Source organism: Athene cunicularia (genome assembly GCF_003259725.1).
Source record: "Athene cunicularia isolate RWA chromosome 2 unlocalized genomic scaffold, athCun1 chr2_part1, whole genome shotgun sequence".
NCBI lineage: Eukaryota > Metazoa > Chordata > Aves > Strigiformes > Strigidae > Athene > Athene cunicularia.
In genome coordinates this window covers 122137760-122162967 of record NW_020799095.1, presented here as the reverse complement: position 1 = coordinate 122162967, position 25208 = coordinate 122137760, and the positions used below count along the sequence as shown (strand labels likewise).

The window sequence follows — 25208 nt, the reverse complement described above, 5'->3', positions numbered from 1 at the left end:
CAAGCCATATAATTATTTATAGTTTACTCAAACTTAAAAGAATTGAAGTTGCAAAAAGTGCTCTTGCAAAACACAAACGTGACAGACAAGATTAAAAACCCATCTGTAACAAGTTTGTTCTTTTCACATATACAAAATCTAAGTGATGGAAACTAGCACTTCTTGTGAACTTTGCAATACACTGACAATACCGTTTCATTTTATACTCAGAGTAATTACATAGCCTACATCAGTGTGCACTGCTACATGCTTTGTTAATTAGCATTTAAGCTACTATAGTATTTCCTTCCACTGATTTGAAAAGCACGCATCATGAAACTGTTCTGTTTGCACACTGCGTTTCAGGCACTCTCGGTCACAGCGGTGAATTAGGAGCTAGCAATCTCTCTCAGGTGAGAGGGAACTTCCATGACGCTTGAAGACCGGGTCGGATCTTAAAATGCATGTCGGAGTTACTAGCCTGTGAACCTCGCTTCTCCCCGCGGCGTGCGTGGAAGAGCTGGAGCAGGCGGTGCCTGCGGCCACAAGGGCCGCGCAGCGCCCGGAGCACCATGGAGAGCTCCCGCTCCCGCTCCCGCCGCCGACCAGGGAGCCCCGCGGCTTCAGCTCCGCCGACCCACTCACGGCAGTTCAGGGGCACTTGGCGTCTCTTTGGTGAACTGGAAGGGTTCTGCCTGAATGTTCATTTCATAGGGACAAGCTGAAAAGGTGGCAAAGCACCTCCCCCTGCCCACTTCCCTGGAGTGCTGTGTAAGACTGAGGGTGTAATTATTCATGGAACCATATACTTAAGTTGCTGTATATTTAGATTCCAGTTCTGAAACCATCTAGGGTGTATCATGCATAAATAAACCTGTGTAAGATACATCATATAAAGATTAGCCTTAGGCTATGTTGTTTTTACTACTGAAGCTGGTATTCTTCAAAACTCCATTGTATTTGTATGAATATCATTCCAGTGATCGTGCACTCCTTTCTGGCACAGAGATATCCTTTCTGTAACAGATATTCACAAAAGCAGAATAGGAATGCAAACAGCTTCAGGCCAGACCTCAAAAACAGCCTTCTCCTTGTTTGTTTATATTGAATTTACCTTTAACTTTTTTTTTTTTTAATTTACTTTTTTTTTTTTTTAATTAATTGAATGGAAGAACCACAGTAAGCACACTAGGAAGACAGAGCAGCAGATAGTAAAAGAAAGTCTGTCAGTCAGACATTGGTATAGAAATCATTAAAGCAATGACATCAATAAATTTCACTTTGAATGGACAGTAACTATATTAGTCTAGAGGCTTCACAATCCTCCAGTAGCATTCACTCCTGTATCAGCTCTGCTTTAGTGAAACATCTTTTTACATTTGTGTAACTTAGGAGCTCTCACGAAATACACATGTGCTCATGTGCAGACTCTACATGTATATATATATATATATATATTCACACACACAAAGAACTGGAAAGACTGATGCTAAATGGAGTAATCATATAATCCTAATTTTACACATGAACTCTAAGGAATTTAGGCTTTTAAATATCTGTCGTCATAGGATGACACTAGCTAAGTTTAGACACATCAGTGAAGTGCATCAGCAGTGCATAGTTCATCTAGGGGTTTTGTCTTCACAACTATCAGTATTTTGATTATTGAGACATTTTGGAACACTCCCCTTTCAGTATATGTATCCATGTTTTTTCCTCCGATGAAAACCAAGGCATAAAGGCAGGGGGGAGGGCTAGGGCAAGAAGATTTGGACCTAGGTCATTAATAAATTACAATTTGGGAACTTCTTGACACATGTAATACACCTAAAGATGTAAAATTCAGAGTCCATCCTCCTTAACAGGTTATTTTTTTTCTTTAAATATAACATATTTGTTTCCCATATTCATTTCTGCAGGGGCATTATGAAAACAAATCTACTGTTTCCTAACAAACATTCCACTAAGATGGAATTAGTGATCTACGCTAATAACTTGTGTAATACAGTCTATGGTCTGTAACATCAGAGATGTTAGAAACTTGTCATTCAGTAACAAAACCAGTTGATAAACTGGAAGCATACTAGGCCTCTGATAGTCTCACTATACAGTAGTAAACTGCATAGTTAATTATATTTTAATTGCTCATATTTATTGTAGATTTGAACCATACACATTATCCAATTTACTACCAACAGTCATTTATGTTTTATTAGACCTTCTCGTAAGGCCAAATTAAAAGCTCAGGAAATATTGTTAAAATTATTCTTTCAGTTCAGGTTATTTCCCTGTCTAGTCCTTGCTATAAGTCATAGAAGTGTAAATAAAATAAGTGACGTCACTGTGTAATTTCTAAATGCTGCAATTGAAGCAAAGAGTTACACAAACAGCTCAAAAAGCAGAAATTATGGTAACTGTATGTGGATTGATTTGAAACTAGGAAACCTGTCACCTACAATTCAAAGGAGAAAACAGTTTTTTCTAGTTACAGCAATCCTGGAGAACCTGGAAGGTACTTACTTCTTCATGTCCTGATCAAACCTAGACTTGTGTCTTTGCTGCTGGGACACACAGCTTGCAATAATTCAGTCTGTTGACCTCCATGGCCCAAGTCCAGGGCAAATTTTCTAAATCAGGGTTATCTATGCAAAGGATGCAGGATTACATTTTTTCCAAGTACAGATATGAATGTGCCAAAATATGGATGCTAGAACCTAAACTACCTAGAACATAATTTGGCTAAGATTTGTCAGTTCTAACTATCATCCCAGTCATCCATCCTATCATGCTCAGAAGCCAGCTTATGCAAATTATAATAAAACAAGACTACACTGAATGAAGTATAACTTCTAAAACTAATTTTGTATAAAAAGTGTAAGACAATTCCATACCATTGAACTAATTCAAAAACATAATAATTTGTGGCCTGAAACATGACTACATCACGTCTCTTAAATCTCTCCTCCTCTGAGACTGTTAACTGCTTTGAAGATGCTTTTCTTCAGTCATGATTTCGTCAAAATTGGCCCCATTGATAGTAATCACCAGTTTTGAGAATGTAAACAATGATCATAACACTATCATGATCACTACATTCTATTTTATATGAGCTACAAAGAAATTCTATGAATTGATACTAATGGTGTTTGTAACAAAGTAAACACTTCTGACAAGAGGAGTATATTTACTATGGGAAAGGCACAATTAAGTTCTTTCAGATTGTTCTTTCACGCATAACTAAGATGGTGCCAGTATTTCAAAGCAAAACTTCACAAAACAAATTACCACATACAGATACAACTTAAGTGATTTGGCTTGTGAATGGTTTTAATATCCTCTGTAATTTATGAGAAAAACAGTAAGAACTTCCAGGGCCTGACCCTTCTTCCCAACAAATTAACATGAAATCTGTTACTAACTTCAAGAGGCTGTTGTTCAGAACCCAAGAATATACAAAATCGCAAAAAAAATATGTAAGGTATTAACACATAAACCTATGGAGCACAGTTACTCCATTATGCACTCATATGTAGCTGTGCTATTTGCACAGGAGTAAGAATAAAAACCAGTCACTACTTACAGAACAAGTTCTACTGTTCTAATAACATACATTTTTATTTTTTTTTTTTTTTTTTTTTTTTTGTATTGGAATCATCAAGAGGGCTGTTTTCAAAATAAGAGTTCAACATTTAGGTAGGATAAGCATAGACTTTGTCTCCCCTTCAGGAAATGAAGAAAGAGAAAAATGGAGCAGGACCTTTGGAAACCTTTAAAGACAAAAAGCACAAAAATCTTAGATATGCCAGTTGTGATGGAGCACAGGAGGAGGAAGACAAGCATTTCTGAACAAAAGGAACTTAATAAAGTGACAATACCATATTTGCCCTTATAAATACGTAAAAATATCAACATGCTCTTATTGGAAAACAGAACATGGAAAGACACAAAATTCTTGACTTTATTCCTACATGTGAACAGAATTCTCAGGTAGTTTTTCCATTTTGATGCTTTCAAAAATCCTAGGATTTAAGTAACTGAGAAGTCCAATTAGGATATTAATATTGTTTAAAGGGATCCAGACTTTTTGCACTTTTAACTAGGAATTTATAAGAGTTGCTCATGTTGTTTTGACTTAGAACACAGCATCTAAGGAACTTTTGCATATGAAGGAAATGCCTCTACAGAGAAACTTTTGAAGCCCAAGTTCTTCATGGCTAGTTCCCTATGGGAAAGTATTATCCTGCACAAGAGATTTAAATAATCCTTTATCTAGTAGGATTTACAATAAAAATAACATTGAACCACTTCTGCTACCTGTTACTTAACACATTTTTACCTTAATTTTAAATATTTCCAACAGAGATTAAAAAGTATTTCCTTGAATGGCACAGTTTTAGGTACCTGCTATTTTTATATACAGTATATATATTTGTTTATAAATAACTGTATAGCCAGAAGATTGCACTCAGAAAATTACAATATGATGTTTCAACATGTTTGCAGCACGAAGTCTAATAGGAAGGAGTGCTCTAGTTTTCCATGCAGAAGTACATAGCAGATGTTTCTGATTTCTCATTTTCTTTCTGCTTTTAAGAATGTGTTCACACAACCATTCTTCGAATTCCACACTCACAGCAAAACTTCGCCCATTCCACTGGGTACCTTGTCCCACATTCATGGCAGAACTTTGATAACTGTACAGGTGAATTTCCTTCGCTGCTTTTTGAACTTCCTCCATTGACTGAGGATGCGTAGTCTCCACTGTCATACCCAATTCTACCATCAGACCTGAAAATCCCAGATAAAGAACATTCTCTGTAACTGAATTCAGTGTAACTCGATGCAAAATTATTCTAATCCTTGCAGTGAATTACTGCTACTGTTACTGTCGTTTTCATGCTTACACTTCCTATTTATTTACAGTGGTATACCTTATAACTCTACCCAGAGTCCCCTACTTATCTCCAGATACCCACCATTCCTGCAACAAAACAAAAAATGCCAACAATTTAGGAGCAGGACCAAATATCTGATTCACTACTTAGATTAACTGGAGTGTTTGAAAACTTAACTTGTCAAAACAAGAATGTTTAACACAATACAATTTTTATCCTACCCTTTAAAAGTACAATTTGTGTGCTTAGCACACAAACTTCATTCAATTTCAAGTGAACCACCCACTTTCCATTTGAAAGATTTTTTTTTAACAGATCCTAAGAGGTTCGTGGCATTTCTAACGCTGCCTTCTGTGCACATCTGAGACAGCTGATGACAAAGGTGTTCTGTTAGATTATAAATATGCAAAATATATGGAGTATCTTAAACATGCCAAATAATATTGACTATGAGTTATCTATTAACTGCAGAGAACATTATTTTCCCCAACTTCTTTTGTAATAAGTACTCGCCATTAATGGAGGCTCTATTGCTGACAAAACCCACAAAGTTAAAAGCTACCTTGAGTAACTGTCTGAATTGCTAGTTTTCCTTTTGTTTGTTAGAGCACCCGTGCTCATGGTTCTTGCCACACTAGGAGGGGTTGATGTCCGTGTTTTTGTTGCACCTCTAAAACAAAATAAATATCTGATGTTTTATATATAGACACAGAAATATATATAAGAATATGAATTTACGAATAATATAAAAAAATTAGCTCAACAATCTACATGTCAATTAATTGTATGAAAAATATAACTTATTTCCTAATAAAAGCAGACAGAAGAGCTTTGGCATGAACTTATCATGGTTTGGAATGAATATGACTTGAATTTACAATTACAAGCTAAATGGAACAGCAAGTCCCTTCCTGTACATGTGTTTTACTTGCTATCATACCAAAATACAGGTAGATCCTGCATTACTGGTTGTTTAGTATGTTCTACTGTCTACCTTGAGAGACTAGAAGGCACTTTTTAGGACTGGCAAGGCTTTCAGAGAAATTGAGAGCAGCTGACTGAAGGTTTTAATAGTTTAAAAAAATGTAGAAAGGATACCACAACCTCAATACTTTGTGTCCAGTACAAAGTCAGTCACATGATTTCTTTTTCTTCATAACCGCAGACTTTTTTAGGAAGCATTCTTCTCAGATAATGCTGTAGATCCTCTTTCTTCAAAGCATTAATATTATATTTATAAACATAAATAGAAGGAGGAGAGGAAGAAGTCTATCCTGGGCATCAGGGCCTGATTTTTTTTCTAGCTTGTTACAGTGTTCTTAAACTTGGCTTCCATAGTATGATCCCTTAGCTGTGAAAGCTGCTTTGCCTAAGACACACTGGGTTTATGATAAGCCAGTATGTGATGAATAGCACATCCTAAACATACAGAACATGTCACTGCTTGCTTTGATGAGTAGAGAAACATGAGAATCTCCTGAAAAATATGAGCAGCACTAAGAAAAAAAAAGATAGGAAGGGGCATCCTTTTACCATCAGTGACCAAGGAGAGAATTTTTCATCACTCCTCAAAAGAATTACCATTCACTGGGATTTCTTCCTTGTTAAGACTTCAGTGACTATGACATCTTGTGCATGACCTACTAAGTTTTTCTGTTTTCATTCTTGAACACTGATTCATAAATGAAATTTAAATTGGGACTGGCTCATGGCCATTAAAAAAAAATGAAAACAAGACATCATTAAAAAAATTAGTTCACCTAGAACCCAATCAACAACAAAAAACCATGTGATCATTTTTTTCCTTCTCTTCAGAGGAAACTAACTGCTTCTTTCAGAATTATCAACAACTTAGTCTTGGTTTGGTTTTCAAAGTATATATAAGGAAATGCATTTAACTCCATTAGCTTCAACTGCAACAGTGGTACAACTGAGGAAGCATGTAATAACTCCTGAATTTTAGGCATGTTGCATAAAACATTCCTTCCTTCCTGTTAAGAGCATATGCTAAAGATGGCTTTTCAGCTCTGTCCATCACTTAAAAAACTTCAGTGGAAAAGTGATCAAATGATTAAGCACAAAAATGGATATCAGAAACTAAATTTAAATCAAGTGAAATTGTATCTAACTAATGTAATCAAGTTCAACAAGAATGGCTTCTACATGCAACAGGTAGAGTGGAATCATCAAAGATTCTGTTTCACTGGGTAGAATACCAACCTTCTCCATTAGTTTTCCTGACTTCCCCCTTATTATTCTAAAGATTCTAAAGACTGTTTTATTAAAAAATTCCCCCAACAACTTTGTAGACTGAAAAGCACTACATAAGTTATATCAGAATTAAAAACTTTAAAAAGTTATGTCAGTCTTTCAGAAGTTACAGAATTCCAGGATAAAAGTTACAAATCTAACTTAAATTACACTGTTACAAGTATGTACAACAGTACAGATGCTAAATACTCTATCTGGTATTATTTCCCCTATCTTGTTTTACACTGAAGAGAGACCTTTGCTTATAATGGAGTATAATTAATTAGAGTTCAATAGCAGAAAGAACACACCGGACTGTTACTTTACTTGTTATGGAAGCTAGAAAAGCGTATAAAGACAAATTCAGCTGTACACAGAAATGGTATGGATCATCATGGATCAAGGATGATCAGTGATGCAAAGAACAGAGCTGTCTCTCAATACCTTTATAGGCAACTCCAAGTAATTTAAAACAAATTTTTCAAAACTATTACTGAATCATTTTTCTCTGGATTTTCAACTTGGGACCAACATACTACTTTTTCAAAACTAAGAGCATTAATGTCTTAAACTGAGGTCTCTTCAGGGCGTACTTTTAATCAGTCATTTTTGAACATAATGATAGGAGTCCTACATGTTTGAAAGAAATTAACATGAAACATTGTCCACTATTCTTCCCTGTATTTCATCTGTTCAGTTCTCTAAAATATGTGTAATACACCCTCATCCCACTAGGTACTCTGAAAATTCACCTGATGCTTTAAATACTGGGTGTATACTAAAGAAATTTCCCAGAAATCAGCACCCTAAACACATGACTTGTATTGTGTAGTACAGCACACAGGTCACTGCTTCAACCAGGGTGGGGACAGGGGCAAGGGGAAATCAAAAAATTGAAAAACCACAAAGTGCACTGTGCACCTTGTCTATTGAGGGAGGCAGAGTCCCATGAACAGATAAAACATCATTCAAGGTTTAACAGAATGTCTTCATTCTAAAATGTTTAAAGATAGCTCTCTGCATAATTTCTGCTTTTTTTTTCCCAATTAGTTTTCTAAAAATACAGAAGAAAAATTCTATTTTCAGACTAGAAACTTTAGTATGAGTCTTATAATTAACTGCAGTGATTTCTGCCATTGTTGATGAGTAAATCAACAGAAGTAGCAGGTTGTCACTGTCTATTACTTTATTCATCCCAGATCTAGACAGATAATTAGCATCAGGATTCATGCATATTTGATGAAAAATCTTGAAATTGCATCCTTAAGTTGCGATCTGATTCTAGAGACAGATGTCTTCCGACAAAGTCAGACATTCACGATTATCGCAACTTTTGCCATCACAGCTTGGTCTCTTCTCATCTGTCCAACCTCTGCTGCTTCTATCTACTTGTCCAGTTCTGGGTTTTTTTCTGTTTTGTTGGATTGTTTTGTTTTGGTTGTGCAAAGCTATATAAATCCCTGTTCTAAGTTGTATCACGTGAAGTATTAATGGAGTCTGACAACAGATGTGGCTGTGTACCAATGCTACCTTCAACTCTTAAAATCTGGACATACCTTTAAAAATGTTTATTAGCCATTTTCAATTTCAGAAGAAATAAGATAGAAGAAGACTTCCCTTCCCTTCCCTTCCAAGCAGCTCACGTTGTACATCTAGTTTAATTACCACTACTTGCCAAATGAAAAACTGAAAGAAATTTGTTAAAGCAGCTTGTCGTTTTCTATTTACACATTCACAATATGGTTGGATTTTGCTATAAAATATGGAAATATTAAGCATGCTTCCTAGACAGGGTGTTTTCAGATATTCTTGACAGCTATCACTGTCACCCAAACCAGCTTATAGTTCCGTGCAAAATCGTAAATAAGTCCTTATGACTAATGGCATGCATGCCAAAGTCCAAACTTTTGCCATAAACAGTAAGTAGCCACGTTGCCATGTTGAATTTAACATAGCAGGCTAGTAGCTATTCACATTTGTCAAATGATGCTGGCTGAATAACCTCCTATAAGGAGGGCAGATTTAATTTGTGAACTCAGTGGACATCTGAGTAAGAACAGTAATGTTAGGAAGAGCAGAATAAGTAAAAAAAAAAAAAAAAAAAAAAAAATATCAAATCACTGCTCTATGGATAGGGGCTACTGTAAGCATGTTTACTAACTCAATAAGCTGAATTTTCAACATCTTAGTAATATACTATAAAAACTGATCTAACTTTTGATGGTTCACAGGATTTATAGCTATAACCAAACATGAAAAACAACAACAATAAAAATCTGTTTGTCTAAAAAGAGCTCCTCCCCCTTTCATTCCTTTTGCTTTTTAAAATAGAAACACAAGTTCAAATATTCTGGCCATGTCTCAAAGATACTTCAGCTTTGGTTACAACATTAAAACAGCAATAAGAGATTTAGACACAATTATACTATTTAAAGCATTACATTCTCTGTATAAGCCACATAATTCACTACTAATTTATCTTTTGCAATATGCTTTAAGGTATTGTTTATGAAGGATCAGCCCATTTGAATTTGGCATCTTCCACATTATAATAAAGGGTTAATGACAATATATTATCTATTTCCCTTTTAAAAGATTGGAATACCATTTCTTTCAAACTTAAATCTTAAACTTGCTGAATATTTGGAAGCCTTTATATGAGATAAATTAAGACTTAATAAAATACTTTACCGCTCATTACAAAGTCTGCCTTGCTTACAATTTTGGACCACCATAGCTATCCCTACAGAAGTAGGGGATAGATGACTAATTGACTTTAAAAGAATAAAATTACTTCGTCATAAAACAGTTGACTGGAAGGCAGATATTTGTACAGTTATTGGGCTTAAATGCTTACTTCAGCTTCATATCATGCAAAGTTAGTTTTATCTCAGGTTTACAAAGATAGAAGTTCACTACTCTTGGCTCTTAATCAATCAGTGACAGAAGACAAAATCTGAGAACAGTTTTTGTCTTTCCTGTCCTACTATGAAGCTGTTCTCCTAGCATGAAACAAATATTATACGAATTATATTACATACTCTTCTCCCACAACATTTATATTGAAGACACATGGGGCAGCAGATGTCTGTCAAGGTCACACTTTTACTATTCCAATGCTTTGGAGGAACATTTCTGCAAAACAGATAAGCCACGCTGATTTGTAATACTTACTTCTTTATAGGCAACAACTCATTTGGTCTTTTGATGGTACTGTCTGTTTTTGTATCACTGTCATAAAACCATTGCACATTTCTTCCGGTTCGCAGTGGTGGGCCTAACTTGTCCATCTTACTACTAAAAATATATAAAGGGGTACTCATAAGGAGATTGCTAGATTGCTACTCAAGATACTGCAAAAAAAATTAAAGTATTCACAATTAAATATTTATATACTCACAAAGCATTCCCATTGACTAAAAAAAAACATGTACAAATCAGATTTTAATAATCCAGAAAACAAAAGGGTTGTTCTTACTTTAAAGAGGAGAGGACTGCATATACTTGGATTAGGTTTCCAATGTATTTTTTTATTCTTTTTTAGAAAAAACAAAAACCTAATGTCAGTTATCCTCACAATCTGTACAATGCAATACACAGAGGCAATACTTTATTATTATGGATAACATTTCCAAATGGAAAAGAATAAACAAAAAATCCAATTTTAAAATATTAAACAATTAAATTTTTAAACACACCCCCCCCCCCAAAATAAAACACACCACCATCCCTCCCATACATCATCATAAGGAGAATTGTGGTTTTTAAGAAATCACAACTTATATTAGAAAAATTAGGTCAAGTGAAGTTCTGAGTTTTTATCATCTTAAACTATACAGCAAAACCTGCAAAAAGCCCACTGTATCTCTTCCCTTACTTCAATAATGTAACTGATGTTTCTTCTCAAAGACTAGTAACTTAAGTCTTAACTGGAAAACGATGACACTTACATTATTTTTATTAATCTTTCTGAAAATAAAGAACTATAAACAAACCAATCAAGATTAATGGGAATCTCTGGGTAGCTGAAGCTTAACTATTCTGTAAATTTCCCACTCCTAAAGAGAAGTCATAAGGAAAAAACAAACAAGCAAAGCCAACAAAGCACTCCCTCACACCAAAAGAAATAATTTCTTAACATTACTGTGCAGTTTTCCAATTCTTGTCATACAACCTTAATAAACTACAATGCCAGGAAAATTACTAAACAGCTAATTGCTGCCAAGGAAACATTATTTTCAACACAGCTTTTAATATACTAAAAAAAAAACAAAACAAAACAAAACAACCTCTTTTGTATCTCCAATACCCATGTCATACTACTTTTAATATGATGTTATTGTAAAATGAATACGAAAAGGCACAGAACTGTGAAGTTTGCAATGTAATTTGTTTTTTGGGAAGCTTCTGCTGTGAACCTTGCAACCCACATCACATCTCTAAAGCATGAAAGGAAATCTCCCCATAAAGAACAAAAATTCGACAATGTTGAATGATATTCTTTCATTATAAAGTCATCAGGGAACACTGAGATTTTAGTCTTGACCATTTAGCCCCAAATAATGCAGGCTGTAAGATAAGTTCTTCTAGACTTACACTTCCCACTCCTCCTCCCAAACAGATATTCTAGTTCAAACTAATTAAGTCCGGAAATGCTTAATCAATTCCTGTTTTACCAAATGCACACTTTTTATATATTTCCCAAGGACTGAGAGCAAGACAGGTCTTTTGACACTGCAAGACATACACTAACCTATTATGATTTTCTTAGCTCTTTTCTGAACCTTTAAGAATTTATCAACATAGTCTGTGAACTGCAGTCACCTGCAGCATAGAATACCACAATAACCTAGAAGCAGTCATGATATCATGAAAATAAAGAACTACAATATTCTTCCACACTTAAAAAAATAGAAATAATAAAAAACCCTCCCAAAGCTGACAGCCCTTTCATGTACTAACGAAAAAAGCACAATCATAAAAATATTCTGAAATGCAAAGACCACCACCAAGACAACTTATTTACCTTGATTTCACTGAACAAAGTAAGTTACAGTGTTAATGAAATGAACAAGGTATTCTAAAAATACAATGGTTTTACAGGCTACACATGCTGTATGGCAAATATATAAGTGGAATTAAAAATTTACTGATACTGGTTAAGTGTGCCACACATTGCATTTCAGCTGTAAGACAGTACTGGATGTGTTACAGATGTATTTCCCAGCAGTCATAAATCTGACCAGCTTAACATGAAATAATGTTTTATCCCCAAAATAAAAATGACAAAGCAACTTCTAAGGGTTCATTTGCCATATTGAAAACATCATGTAATTTTCCAAAACCCAGTTTTAAAAAAATTAATATATTGTCCACAAATGAAACATGCATAAACAATTAATCTGTACATGCAAAAGATCCCTGGCTGGCCACAAACAATGGTGTCAAGTTCTGCTAGGCAAAACAGTTTGCATATGGGGTTGGAGTTTGCCTGTTTGCTTAGCCTTAGGATAGGAAGATCCTACCCATTTTTTTCTCCTGAAGATGCAATTACTTCTGACAGCTTACTAGAACCACCCTACCCCTCAAGAAATGTAAGACAGTGTTCAACTCTGTACGCTTACAAAATATGTATCAAACGTAGGATCTTAACATGATTCACTATCCAAATATAAGCCTAACTACAATGTACGTAGAATTAATTTTCCTTTTCCCAGTTCTTCAACATCAAAAAGATGACATCCTATTTTCACACAATAAATCAAGGTTTTCCTACTGACTACAATACAGAACCACATGCTACTCTTGAACTCTTACTTGCTTCTCTAGGACTCAGAAATTATGTCCCTGTGCTACACTTTCATTAACACTTATAACTGGCTATGCTCTTACTCTGTACAGGCAGAAAAAGACAACTCTCACAGCAGAGCTCAGATGACACATCCTGATCTATGTGTACAAAGTAAGCTTCACTAACGCTAACCTAGCTTATGTTGATGCTGCTGTGGTGTGCTTTCAGAAGTTTTTTACCTGGGGAGCAGAAGAGAATTCAAATAAAAAAGCATAGCAAAAAGGACTTAAAATAAGGAAGTTATAAAACTTGGTTGCATTTCTGATCATACAAAATAAAAAATTATACTGCGATATTGAAGTTGAACTTTATATGAAATTAAGTTCAAGAATCCTTTACAGAACTAAACACCCTAGGGACCCAGTTCGTTTTAGCACAACCTTTAACACAAAGGCACGAATAGCGTCATGTGGCTTTCACAACAGTTTCAAGCAGCAGTTCAAGAGTGCCACCTAAAGAGCAAGAGGGAAACTGCATGCCTGTATATGTTAATCACTTCTATTCCATTAGTCACCAGATAGTAATTTCTCTCTCTGCATATTCACCACAGACAACAGGTACCATGATTCTCAGTGTCTGATTAAATCTCCCCCCTCCAACATATATATAATTCATCCTTGATACTGCACAGTATAATTTTAATTCTACTATTAAACCTCACTACCTCTCTGCCAAATCTCGAATTACATCTAGGAAGGTTTCACTTAATTAATATATAAATTAAAAAAAAACAAAAACAAAACAACAAAATTACCATTTCCCTCTGGAAAAACTGCAGGAGCTTGTTTCTTACAGCAAAAATTGGAATTTTACCTGGCTCTTAAGTACTTGCCATGGGAAAAAGAAAAAGAAATTAAAATCACATGATCCCTTAGCATTCTGTTTGAAAGATTGCCCTTAAAACAATGCATGTGCAACACTGCTTGGTAAATCAGTTCACTAACAACTCAGAAGGATGAGCTTGATATCTTACAGCATGAGCTCTGCATGACTTAGGTACAACAGAATCCCAGATATCATGCTATGCCTTGTCATTTTACTGGTCAAATCATAAATGTAACCGAAGAAATAAATTTTGTTTCATCATAATGAAGGTTATTTTAATGAAAATTTAAAAGTGCTTTTATTTTATAAAATAATCCTAGCTGCAATTAACTACAGCCTAAATTGGAAGATGTTTTAACGTTTAAAGTCTATGTCACTAGTCTTAACTATTCTCACTCTGACTTAGGATGTTGACTGTTAGTGTATCTGTCCCTGCTCTGATATAATTTTGTAGTTATTTCAACAGAATCCTACATATTTCCTCCTCACATACCAATAATAAGGCTGAAATGATTAAGGCCAAAATTGTCTTTAGTAACCAATCTGAGGCACCTAACTCTTCCATGTTGTAACATTGCTTCAATGTAACTCCCCACAAACTTTTTCTCAGAAGTAAATACAAAAGAGCTAAAAGAAAAAGGAAGAATTGCTAGGTCTGACTATAACACATTTAACAGCCATCTGTGAGAAGATCAGTTAGTATGACCAGCAAGAAACCATAAGAGCTGGCTGACAAAGACAAGAGAACAAGTTTTTTAGAGCACAAAAGTGAGAACTGCAGGCAAAACACATTCATCACATCCTTACTCTTAAAAACTGGAAATTGCATAGGCAATTAAGTGAGGTTATAAACCAAGCTAACTTTCACTGTCTCTCAGCAGAGAACATTAACTGAGAGCTATGCCAAACCAGAAGTCATCTATTTGCAGTGGACAGCACATGTGAACAGAGAGAACCTGTGCAAACATCCTTCCACATATTAACTAATATTTGGCTTGGTCACCTCACAATTTTTCCTCCAAGCTTCAAAAGAGGTAATGAAAGACTACGGAATACATACTAGCAAGTCCAGTGAGCAACTGACTGGTAAAATTAAATAGAACTTCCTTGTTAAGAAGTGAAGACCAAAACCTGTGCCTTGTCACAAACTGCAGTTGAAACTCTTATCAACAGGAAAAATCCTTTCCTAGACAACTGGGATTCATCACTGAGGTCACAAACAAGCCTTCAAATTATCTCAGCTGACTTTTTATTGTGGTTTGCAGACCTACTTGTTTGCCACTCATCAGCAGGTGTTAATTCAACTTCTGAAAACAGAGAAATATGATATAAAAATCAGTCAATGAATAATAGAGGGTGGGATTTTCTGACAGTTGAAGCATAGATGCCTACAAACAGTAGTGAAGCTGACCTGTAGACCGAAGACTACTAGGATGCTGTGGGAAGGGTGGACAGGGGACAGGGGCCAAAATAACAAAAAAAAGTCTTTTTGACAACCTCATGGAATCTGCTTCTTGTCTGTATCTGAAAGACTCAGTACGAGTGGGTAGAGCAAGGAGGCACAAAACTTCATCCTCATGCTACATGGTGTTAGGAGGGAAGTATGATAGAGCTGTTAATTCATACTTGTGCATAACTTGTAAGACTTAAGAATGATAAACTAAAAATCACTAGTTCTGTGCAATTAATAAAGCTGTCCATACATGAGTTCTTTCAGAATGTCATTTTTCTTCCTCACAAACTTAAGCCATTGTTTTTCTCCACCAATCTGATACTCATTTTTATAAAAATAAGTCTTCTTCAATCACCAATAATCTAACTGCAATCACTTTGTTGTATTTTTTACATTTTTTCTCAGTGCTCCTTGGTGCTCCTCAAACTTCTGTAAAATTGCACTACTTTTCTTCAATCCCTTCCATACATTTCTTCTTTGAGATAGTGTGCACTGGCTACCTCCCCCCCGCCCCAGCACAATATCAGTAACAGCCTTGATTACGCCAGCACTTTCACCTAACTCTAGTAATATACATCTACTACTTCTTGTTGCTGTTGTAGAGCACTGGTTTTTACTGACTTATTTGTGCTCCTTCATTTGTTGTCTCTTGGGTATTTTAAGACAGGAAAGGGAAGAGGAAAAGTATCCATCCTTTTGTGCTAAGAGGGAAGATCCTGTCACAATTGGCTTGTGGTCTGTGGCAGAGGCCTTTTTCTTTTATTTCCACAAATTGAAGGAAGTTATGCCTAACGTTTTCTCCTTTTAAGTCTCTTTATTCCAGAAGAAAAAAATCATAACTCCAACCACTTTGGCATATTCTATAAATTTTTAGTCTACTTTATATCACACTTGACCTCCTTTGCTGTTAATTTTAACATCAGAAAATGCATCTTTGTCTACATCAATGCTCCTTAAACATTAATGGTGTTTATAAATAAAGGATAAATTCAAAACACAACACTTGTGAGGCTCACAGTGAAGGGAAAAAAAAAAAGGCAAATGAAACAGATCACAGAGACTTCTAGAACTAGCACAACATAAATATGAAAAAGTATAAATGACAACATTAAATGGAAACTTACCCTGCTTGTGGGTTCACCATTCCCAAGGAGTTTTTATGAGCTGGTGATAATGTCTGAATTTTGCTCGCACTGGGCCCAGATGAAGATAGTGCTTTATTTGAAGAGGCACCTTGCAGTTGAAAGCGAGCATGGAAATATAAGAAAACATAAGATTTCTGCTGCTGGAATGATACAATTCATTATATATGTTTTGATTGTAAAATTCAAAACAGGAGTTTTAGAAAAAAACAAAGATATGAGGAAAAAGCCAGTATGTTTCCAGAAATTTACAGAAAATATGCAATTGAGATGTAATGCTCTATTCTATAGAAAATGCCCTGAATTTCAATTACTTTCTTCAGAAAGAAAAAGGAAAAAGTCTAGAGTGTCAAAGTATATACAAACAGAACATGTTTGATATCTGACGATATCTGAAATCAGATTAAGATCAGTGTTTGCATAATTACAATATAGTGGGTGTGACTACATATTTTCACCAATTCATAAATCATATTTGGCATACAAATTAGTTACAGAATTAAACAACAGAAAAGTGTCAGATGAGAGATCAGTATTCGATACAATTACACATTACTACATAGAATGATTTTGCAGGTTCAACTCGGAAAAAACTTAATTTGATCCAATATATAAAAACAGAAGAGAACCCTATGTGTTCAAGAGTCTTGTTGGGTAGATGCCAATCAGAGCCCCTTCCAACTTTACTTCAAATGAATTTTTACAAACCATTATATCAATTTCAACAATAAACTATATAGCTATCATATATGTAAGTCAAAAAAATCAGGTGACAAAAACATTGATTTAAAAAAATTGTATTATGAAAGACAGACACTATCTTATCCACTCATGTAACACTGAACTACATTTTTTTTTTTTACTTTGTCAGTTTAAATCATTGGGCAATGCTGTAGAAATCCCTCCAGCTATTAAAATGATACTACTTATAATCCATGGTTTGAGAACTAATATTCAGAAAGGAAATGGAAAATTCGTAACAGTTATTTCATACCTACAACAGTTTTGCTAACACCACTTGGCTGTGGTAAGCGTGATGATGATGATGATGGTGTTGATCCTACAGAAGGCATCTTCTTAACTGCAGCAGGTTTGTACTGTAACAAAATACAACCTAGAAATTTAAGCAATTAAATCAAACTATCTATATAACAAGATAGGTAGTTAGGTACTGTGGGAAAACACAATGATAGGTACTGTGGGAAAACACAATGATTATCTACTAGGTAAACTGTTTCTGCTATGGGATCATGCAAATGGTTTCTGCTAGTCTGCTTTCTTACATACAGATGATACTAGTATATGATTATCTAACTCAGTGGTTTTGGGTTTTTTTCATTTAACTGTATGTCTTTGCGTGCTTCCCACTTTTCTACAGCTTTTCTCACCTTCTTCCACAGCTGTCTCACAAGATTAACATTATTACCTCATTTCCAGTTAATTTTAAAAAGAATACTCAAGGGCAGGATCATTTTTGTCTTTCAAATCTTACTTTCACCTGTGTGCGCTGGACCAGTCCCAGCACTGATTCAGAATACAGTGCAAGACAACACAAGCAGTTACTCTGTGATGTTCCACTCTTCACAGCTTCCAGAAAAAAAAAAGAGCATTACCACTAAATGAAACACACACGTTAATCCTTCATTTGTTGCCACCATAAATCAACTACTGCAGCTCTTACCTTAATATATCTGAATTACTCTAAGCTTCTAATTAGCCAAACTATTGCTGTCAGTTGTCCTGTAGTCATGTACCTTTGTCTGCTTAAGGAACAGCCTTGAATTGAATCCGGAAGACTTGCACAACAGAAATTCAACTTCCTTTACAATACTGCATCTCTACTTCCTGCTACTACCCTTAGCGGTCATTTTCACAAATATCTGAATTACATTTATGACTGGTTTTGGCTTTGCAATTGCTGCCATCTGATTTATGGATCTCTTCTCCTCTTATAAGAAAGCAAAAACCTCTTCCATGTTTGGTGTCTGATTTCAGTCTAGCACAAATAATAAGATTACAGAATAAAACAATTCCATTTAAGAGCAACACCCTATGTAACAAGCTTGATTTGATGTTGAATGCAAGCTACAAGTTAAGAAAAATGTGGTAGTTCACCTGTGTTCGTGTAGGAAGCTTCCCTTTGGTATCAGCTGCCGATTTCCCTTTATTAGTAATACGTGCTGCTTGTTCCTTACAGAAATTGATGTGTCTGTCAGCTGCATTTTCATTAAATCTCCTCTGACAATATGGACACTGAATGTAATCTTAAAAACATAAAGAATGAACATTAATAATGCATTTTAAAAAGTGTTTTAAAGTCTTTTAAAGACCAGCTCCAGCCCCACCCCCAGAGAAAATTAAGGCCTCTTGAATCTGAAAATCAAATATGAATTGCAGGGGAAAATAATATTGTCCACATAAGATGTTTCTTGTTTGATGGATATAAATGAGAAGAGTGCTTGAGGATCATAAATAACCTAAGCAAAACAAGAAACACTTTGAGAGATGCTATTCAGCAGAGAAGGTGACGAAAGAGGCATATGGACATGACAGGAATATTAGTTGGAAGGAAATGGAGAAAAGAGGAAAAAAAGAAAAAAAAAAATCACAAACAATTCAATTTGTTCAAGATACGAAAATGCATTAAAATCTTTCCCATACAAACAGCAAAAGACAACAAAATCTCCTTTTTCTGGAAATTTTGAAAGGACTGATAAAAATTAACTGCAATATTGGAGATGATCATTAAAAAAAATAAATTAGAAAGTTAAGAAAAAAAATCAGAGGAAATCCAGACAATATTAGGATATATCTATGAAGACATGCAAAACAGAGTAATTGGTGGCTGTGTTATTTTTCAATATTTATTTAGTCACATTACAAACAGTACTACTTATAGGAAATATTACTAACATTGGGGAAAAAACAGAAAGGTTATGTAAATATTTAAAATATTAAAAGATCCCTCATCTGTATGCTGGAAATATACCCCTTAAAATACACTGCCCTTGGAAAGTAAAATGTTTGGACTGTAGTTTCAGATAGACAATTTTAGCATCTAGAAATACAGATCTTGAATTCCCCAGATTACAGTATTCAAACCCATGTAAACATCAACTTCAGAAGAGCTGGACACTGGCAAAGCAAGTTAAATTAGTGTGTTTCTAGGTGATTTTAGAAATATATCGCAGAAAATGAAGAGATATTCCACAGTCACAACCTCATTACAGTTAGATATCATACAATCCAAAATAAGGTCTGGATTACAAATTACTATTCCAAATGCAGCAGATCTGTCTTAAATAGTTATCTCTTTAAATTAACAAACAATTTTGAGTGAGTCAAATGATGTAGTGGCCACCAGACTATGAACTGTAACCCAAAGTGATCAAAGGACACAGAAAGAACAAGGAATTCTTCAGAGAAATGACACCATGGGAATCCCCTGTGATAACGATTTATTTTACATAAACTCCACTACTGTCAAAATACTCAAACATAAACTATACCTTAAGAGACAGAAACTCAGAAGCAGAACAAATGTAATATCTTCATAGTCAAACCAAGACAGGCCCAAAGTTAAAAAACCCCACACAGGTTAAAAAAAAAGCAAAATAGAAGCAGCTATGGAAACCCCTAGATAATAAGAAGAGACATTTCTAGCTAGCATACAGCACCATTCCCACAAAAGATTTTCAAAGCCCGCTAAAGTAAATGGATCAGACTGCAGAGGATTAATGTATACTCTTAAGAATCAGGGATTGTATCTTCATTCTTTTGTAAAGTGCTTGGCATCAGTTAGCCACATGGCTATCTGGAAGTACTGTTGGTACTGTCCAGAACCACTGTTAGGATTCAACATAAGCTTCATAAAATACAACTTAATCAAAATAAGAGGGCAGTACACATATGCAGTTGAGTTCAGTGCAAATGGGGTGACTTAAGGTCCTTCTTAGTATCATGAGACTATTCCACACTTCTTCTAAGGAAAAGGTGGAACAGGAGATCAAAGAACCAGCAATACTGCTTCTTTGCAAACTCAAAGCATGCAATTAAGTGGGAACTATTAAGACAGAACTCTTTACTTCTAAAGGAGAAAGACTAGCAGCTAGAGACAAGCATGCCAAAGACAGAGCTGAGTAGGAGAAGATGAATATACTCCATGATACCATGCACAGTTCTCCCTCTCTTCCACACATAAAGTGGAAAAGGAGTGACAGTAGCTGCCCTTGCTCTACTTTCATTATATTTGTGAGAAGAGAATCCACCAATCAGTTCATGCGTCTTCTCTTCATTCCTTGTTCCCTCTTCCTAAGTATTACCCACAGCAGCAGGATGAAGCTAGGAGACTAAAACCACTAAGACTCGCGTTGGAAAAAAAGTAAAAAATAGAAGGAAAAGAAATGGAGGCACAATATCTTTTCCCTTTACCTCCTATCTATTTTTAAGTGGGCTGAATAGAGTTACTTCCTTCACTTCAAATTCATCTGCGTTCTCTGGAACGAAGGGAGCGCCATTTTAGTAACTTTTCCAATCTAGATTTAGTTCTGGGCAATTCTGCTTGTAATTCAGAACCTATACAACTAGATTATTAAAGATCCTTTCCATGATTAAGCCTTATCTTCCTTATCTACAGCATCAGCTATTGGTTTTACCTTATTTTAAAATGCATATGGCATTTCTAGATAGTGTGTACTGAATGCTGAATAATACAACTTCACTTCTTACTATGAATGCACCATTACAATCCTAATGCTGTACAAACCCTTTTCCTGTAGAGAAACAAGGTATGGAACACTCACATTCTTACTTGACCACAGGCAGGCAGAAGTAAATAGATCCTTTTTTCCATTTTTCCCAATCTTTCTGAAAATAACCATTGAGCTGATCAAATGATTTAGCTCTTAGGACAAGAGGAAGAAATATATTCTCCAACCTATTACCACATCACAAAATTTAACTGAAAAGCATATTTCCTTCTCACTCACATCAGACTGCTTTAATGCTTTACCAAGCCTCAGTTCTGAAGGCACCCAAGGACTGTTACTCCTTTGCTAATAGCAATCCCACATATTTCACATAACCAAAACACAAGTACCCCCACGACATGAGGAAGGATCACATGCATACTACAGCATACACTGTGTGCATGAAAATAAATGTGAATGCAGCAAGAAATGGGAGAGAGCACATTTAAAGAACACAGCTGATGTGCATTCCTAAAATGTAAATAGATTGCGGATGTCTAGCATCAGCAGCCAATTAAAAAGGTGGTCTGCTCTTTCTGAGCAGTTACACTGTTAAGCACAGAAAGAAGGTGTTGAAACAATTTTTTCAGCCTCTGGTTTATAAGATGGTAGCAAGCTGCAAGCTGGTCACAACTACCTTTCAAACACATTAAAAACAAAGTCATGGGCTTTGAAAGCTACACAGGATGCCAGCCAGCCAGCCCCACAGTCACAAACGAGCATCTGCATAGGGATAATCAGATAGCCATCTTCAAGAACTTGTGAATACTGTATTCCAATAAATTCCTTTCCAATTCAAATTTGTAAAAATTAAGTTTAAAAAAAAAATTTCTAAAAAACTCAATTGTATTACATACCAGGGTCATATGATGGCGGAGGTGGTGGAGGGAGTTTTCCACCATCTTTAAGATTAAGTCCTTTGGCTGCTCGTATAGTTGCTATAAATTCCTCATGCTTTCGTCTCCAGTTGGAAGGTTTTTTGGGTGGTTCTGGCTAGGAAGCCAAAAAAGAAAGAGCTTTATACATTTCAATCTCTTGCTTCAAGCTAAGTATGTGTCTTATTCTAGTATACAATATTATAGTTAGTTTTCTTCCAAATCCTAGTTGATCTAATTATCACAAATTGTCAGAAGAAATAAGCCTTATTATGATGCATATATAGTTTGCCTAAATGTTCATATGAAAAGCAAATTGTAACATACCCGTGGCTTAAGAGGTTTTACTGTGGGAATGTCAGTTCCTTCTGCTCTCTGTCGGCTGGAATCGAATGTCTTCCTTTTCTTGGAAGAAGTTTTTTGGCAAATGGGTACATGCTTTTTCTACAATCAGAAAAAAACCAAAAGGTGAATATAGAACTTAGTTTTGAAAACATAAGTTATCAACATATTTCTCTCTTTCTCAATAGATCAATCAGCAAACAAGGCCCAACTCTTGATAAATAATATCAGACTGCTCTCACTCAATCATTTATGCCAGCCATTACTTTTAAAACGGAACTACAGGAATTCATGAATGCATTATAGTCACAAAAACCTAGGAGATGAAGAAGAAAAATAGGAGGCATCTGTATTTCCTCCTTGCAAATAAAAAAGCGATGGCAAGTAGGCAGCATTTGCATTAAGTGACAAGACAAATCAGAGGTGTCTGAAATGCCTATTCATATTTAAGGGCAGACCAATTTCTATTAAGACTGAAGAACACAGTATTTTGAAAATGGTTAACAAAACACTTAATTTACTATCTGAGACCACATAATGCTAGGGCTTATATCTGCAGAGGTAAGGAATGATTCTGTGACTCTAGAGAAGATGTTCTTAGAAGCATGTGTTTTCAGAAAGTGATGGGATGCTGAAATAAAATTAACCTCCTTCTAAGTAGCTTCAAAACTGGGATAACTGAAATTGATAATTATTTGGGAAAAAAAACCAACACAAAAACCCCAGCAAAACCAAGCATCTAGGTCTACTTTATTTAGCTATAGTGACCATTGCTTAACTCTCATATCAGCTTATCAGATCTAAAAGCCAACAGTGCTCATGCCACTTACCAGTGCTGCAGGAAAGAAAGTCCTTCCACAAATCCTACATGGCAACAGATCTCCAGTTTGCACTGTCACGTCACCTTAAAAAAACCCCCATCATATTTCTATAAGAAAATTTGTTTAAATTCATGATAAAAAAATATAACTTCATACACTTAGCAACAATAACAGTTGTTATTGTAAAAGCATACATTAGACCCTATAATGTGCTGCCATCAATTCTGATAACTTACAATATGAAACTCTGCACCTTGAAAAGGATGCCTGGATGTCAACATGCAAATGACAGATTCACTGTAAGTCAAAATGACAGCCCAAACACCTACTAAATATCAATATTCTTGGCATGTATTTCTGTGTCTTTGGAAGAAAATCACCTGTTACAGTATCAAATATAAGTCACATCCCATCACTTATTTTTCTCTACTAAGTTAAAGTATTTCACTTACTTTTGCAAAGAAAAAAAATCTTTAATGCTATTTTAACTATGTATTTTATTCAGATTATTATTTGTAGTTTACAAAAGCATTTCTGATGTTGCTACTCAAGCACTGTTAACAAAAATGTAAGAGGTATATTTGACATACAACAGATTCACAGAATCATACCGATGACCAACAAATCAAGGTATCCAAGCCTATGCAAATAATATTCATTCACATGATATATTCATTCACAATATATATTCATACAGTATGCATTATGCAATGGAGTCACAGCAGAGATTAAAAACTCCAGAAGGTTTCCCAATAATAGGCATCTATTATATTTAGTGCTGTACCAGAGGGATATTTTTATATCATGTATACATCCAGAAAGAGATATTAAGTTTGAGAGACACTAGTTGCTTTCTCCGTACTCAGTCTGACTATTGCAAACAGTACAGATCCCTCTATTTATACAAAGTTAAAACAAAACCACTTTGAATTGACTTGTATTTCAGACAAACCAGTGGCTTAAACTAATAAAGTTATGAACACAGCAACGTTCAATGATCTGATCAGTGAATGGTGAAATGGTGAAAAACCATTTTCCATCTAAACACACAACTGTAGGACCAGTCCTAAAGAAAATAAGTAATTTAACAAAATGTTTCACGGCAAACACATGTAGATTCAGGCCGCACGGCTCCCGCTGAAAACCTTTTTTTCCAGATAAAAGATTAAAATCGAGTGAGATTTCTAGTACCCATACGTAGCTATTAGGTCTATATCTGCCTTTTTCAATTACTTAAATGAAATTCATAATCAGTATTTAACTATGTATAACATATTAATTGTATGAACATATTAAAGAGCACAATCCATTTAAAAAAAAAAAATCACAAATCATATGAAAAGTGTTCTGCAGTTTAAAACATCTGTGATCATATCTTCAATTTATATACCTTTGCCATGTAGGCATGAATACACCCTTGTTACAGGATAGCAAGACCATACTGACAGTGAGTTTTACAACTAAAACCATAATCAACCTTTCTTTTGTGTCATCTAAATGTATGTGTTTAGATGTACAAAAGTAAGGGGAAGTAGGAAAGATAGAAAATATGCAGTTAAATCTTGTATTCCTTCTATTCTTGCATCTGAATTATACTTGCATATTATCAACTTTTGCTATGAACTTATTTTTTATTGTTAAGTGTGTTTTATCTCCATTTTAAACAATCACATCTGAAAACTTTTCCACAGGCCTGTTGTTGTGCTGGTTTTGGCTGGGATAGAGCTAATTTTCTTCATAGTAGCTAGTAGGGGGCTGTGTTTTAAATTTGTGCTAAAACCAGTGTTGATAACACAGGATGTTTTTGTTACTGCTGAGTAGTGCTTATAAAGTCAAGGCCTTTTCTGCTTCTCACCCCACCCCACCAATGAGTAGGCTGGGAGTGCACAAGGAGTTTGAGGGGGGACACAGCTGACCCCAACTGATGAAAGGGATAGCCCATAACATATGACATCATGCTCAGCAGTAAGAGCTGGGGGAAGAAGAAGGAAGGGGGAGGGATGTCTGCAGTTACGACATTTTGTCCC

General features: G+C 35.2%; 1 protein-coding gene across 1 annotated transcript; it reads right to left on the bottom strand.

Annotated features, from left to right (window-relative positions):
- Positions 1-1077: 1077 nt before the first annotated feature.
- Positions 1078-24376, bottom strand: ZC2HC1A (zinc finger C2HC-type containing 1A). Its single transcript, XM_026841478.1, has 10 exons — positions 24373-24376; positions 23191-23264; positions 22346-22462; positions 22001-22136; positions 18511-18659; positions 17390-17492; positions 16378-16486; positions 10299-10421; positions 5437-5544; positions 1078-4767 (listed from the first exon to the last, which is right to left on the bottom strand). Exons 1-10 carry the CDS (start codon positions 24374-24376, stop codon positions 4581-4583), a joined length of 1110 nt encoding a protein of 369 aa, XP_026697279.1. The 3' UTR covers positions 1078-4580.
- Positions 24377-25208: the final 832 nt, after the last annotated feature.

Bases quoted from the DNA above. Each gene is read 5' to 3' on its own strand.
- ZC2HC1A (XM_026841478.1), bottom strand. The intron at 18,660-22,000 runs GTATGTAATACA...TATGTTTTTAAG, and splicing joins TCCGCCATCATATGACCCTG to ATTACATTCAGTGTCCATAT. The intron at 4,768-5,436 runs GTAGCTTTTAAC...TGGGATTTTCAG, and splicing joins AATTCAGACAGTTACTCAAG to GTCTGATGGTAGAATTGGGT.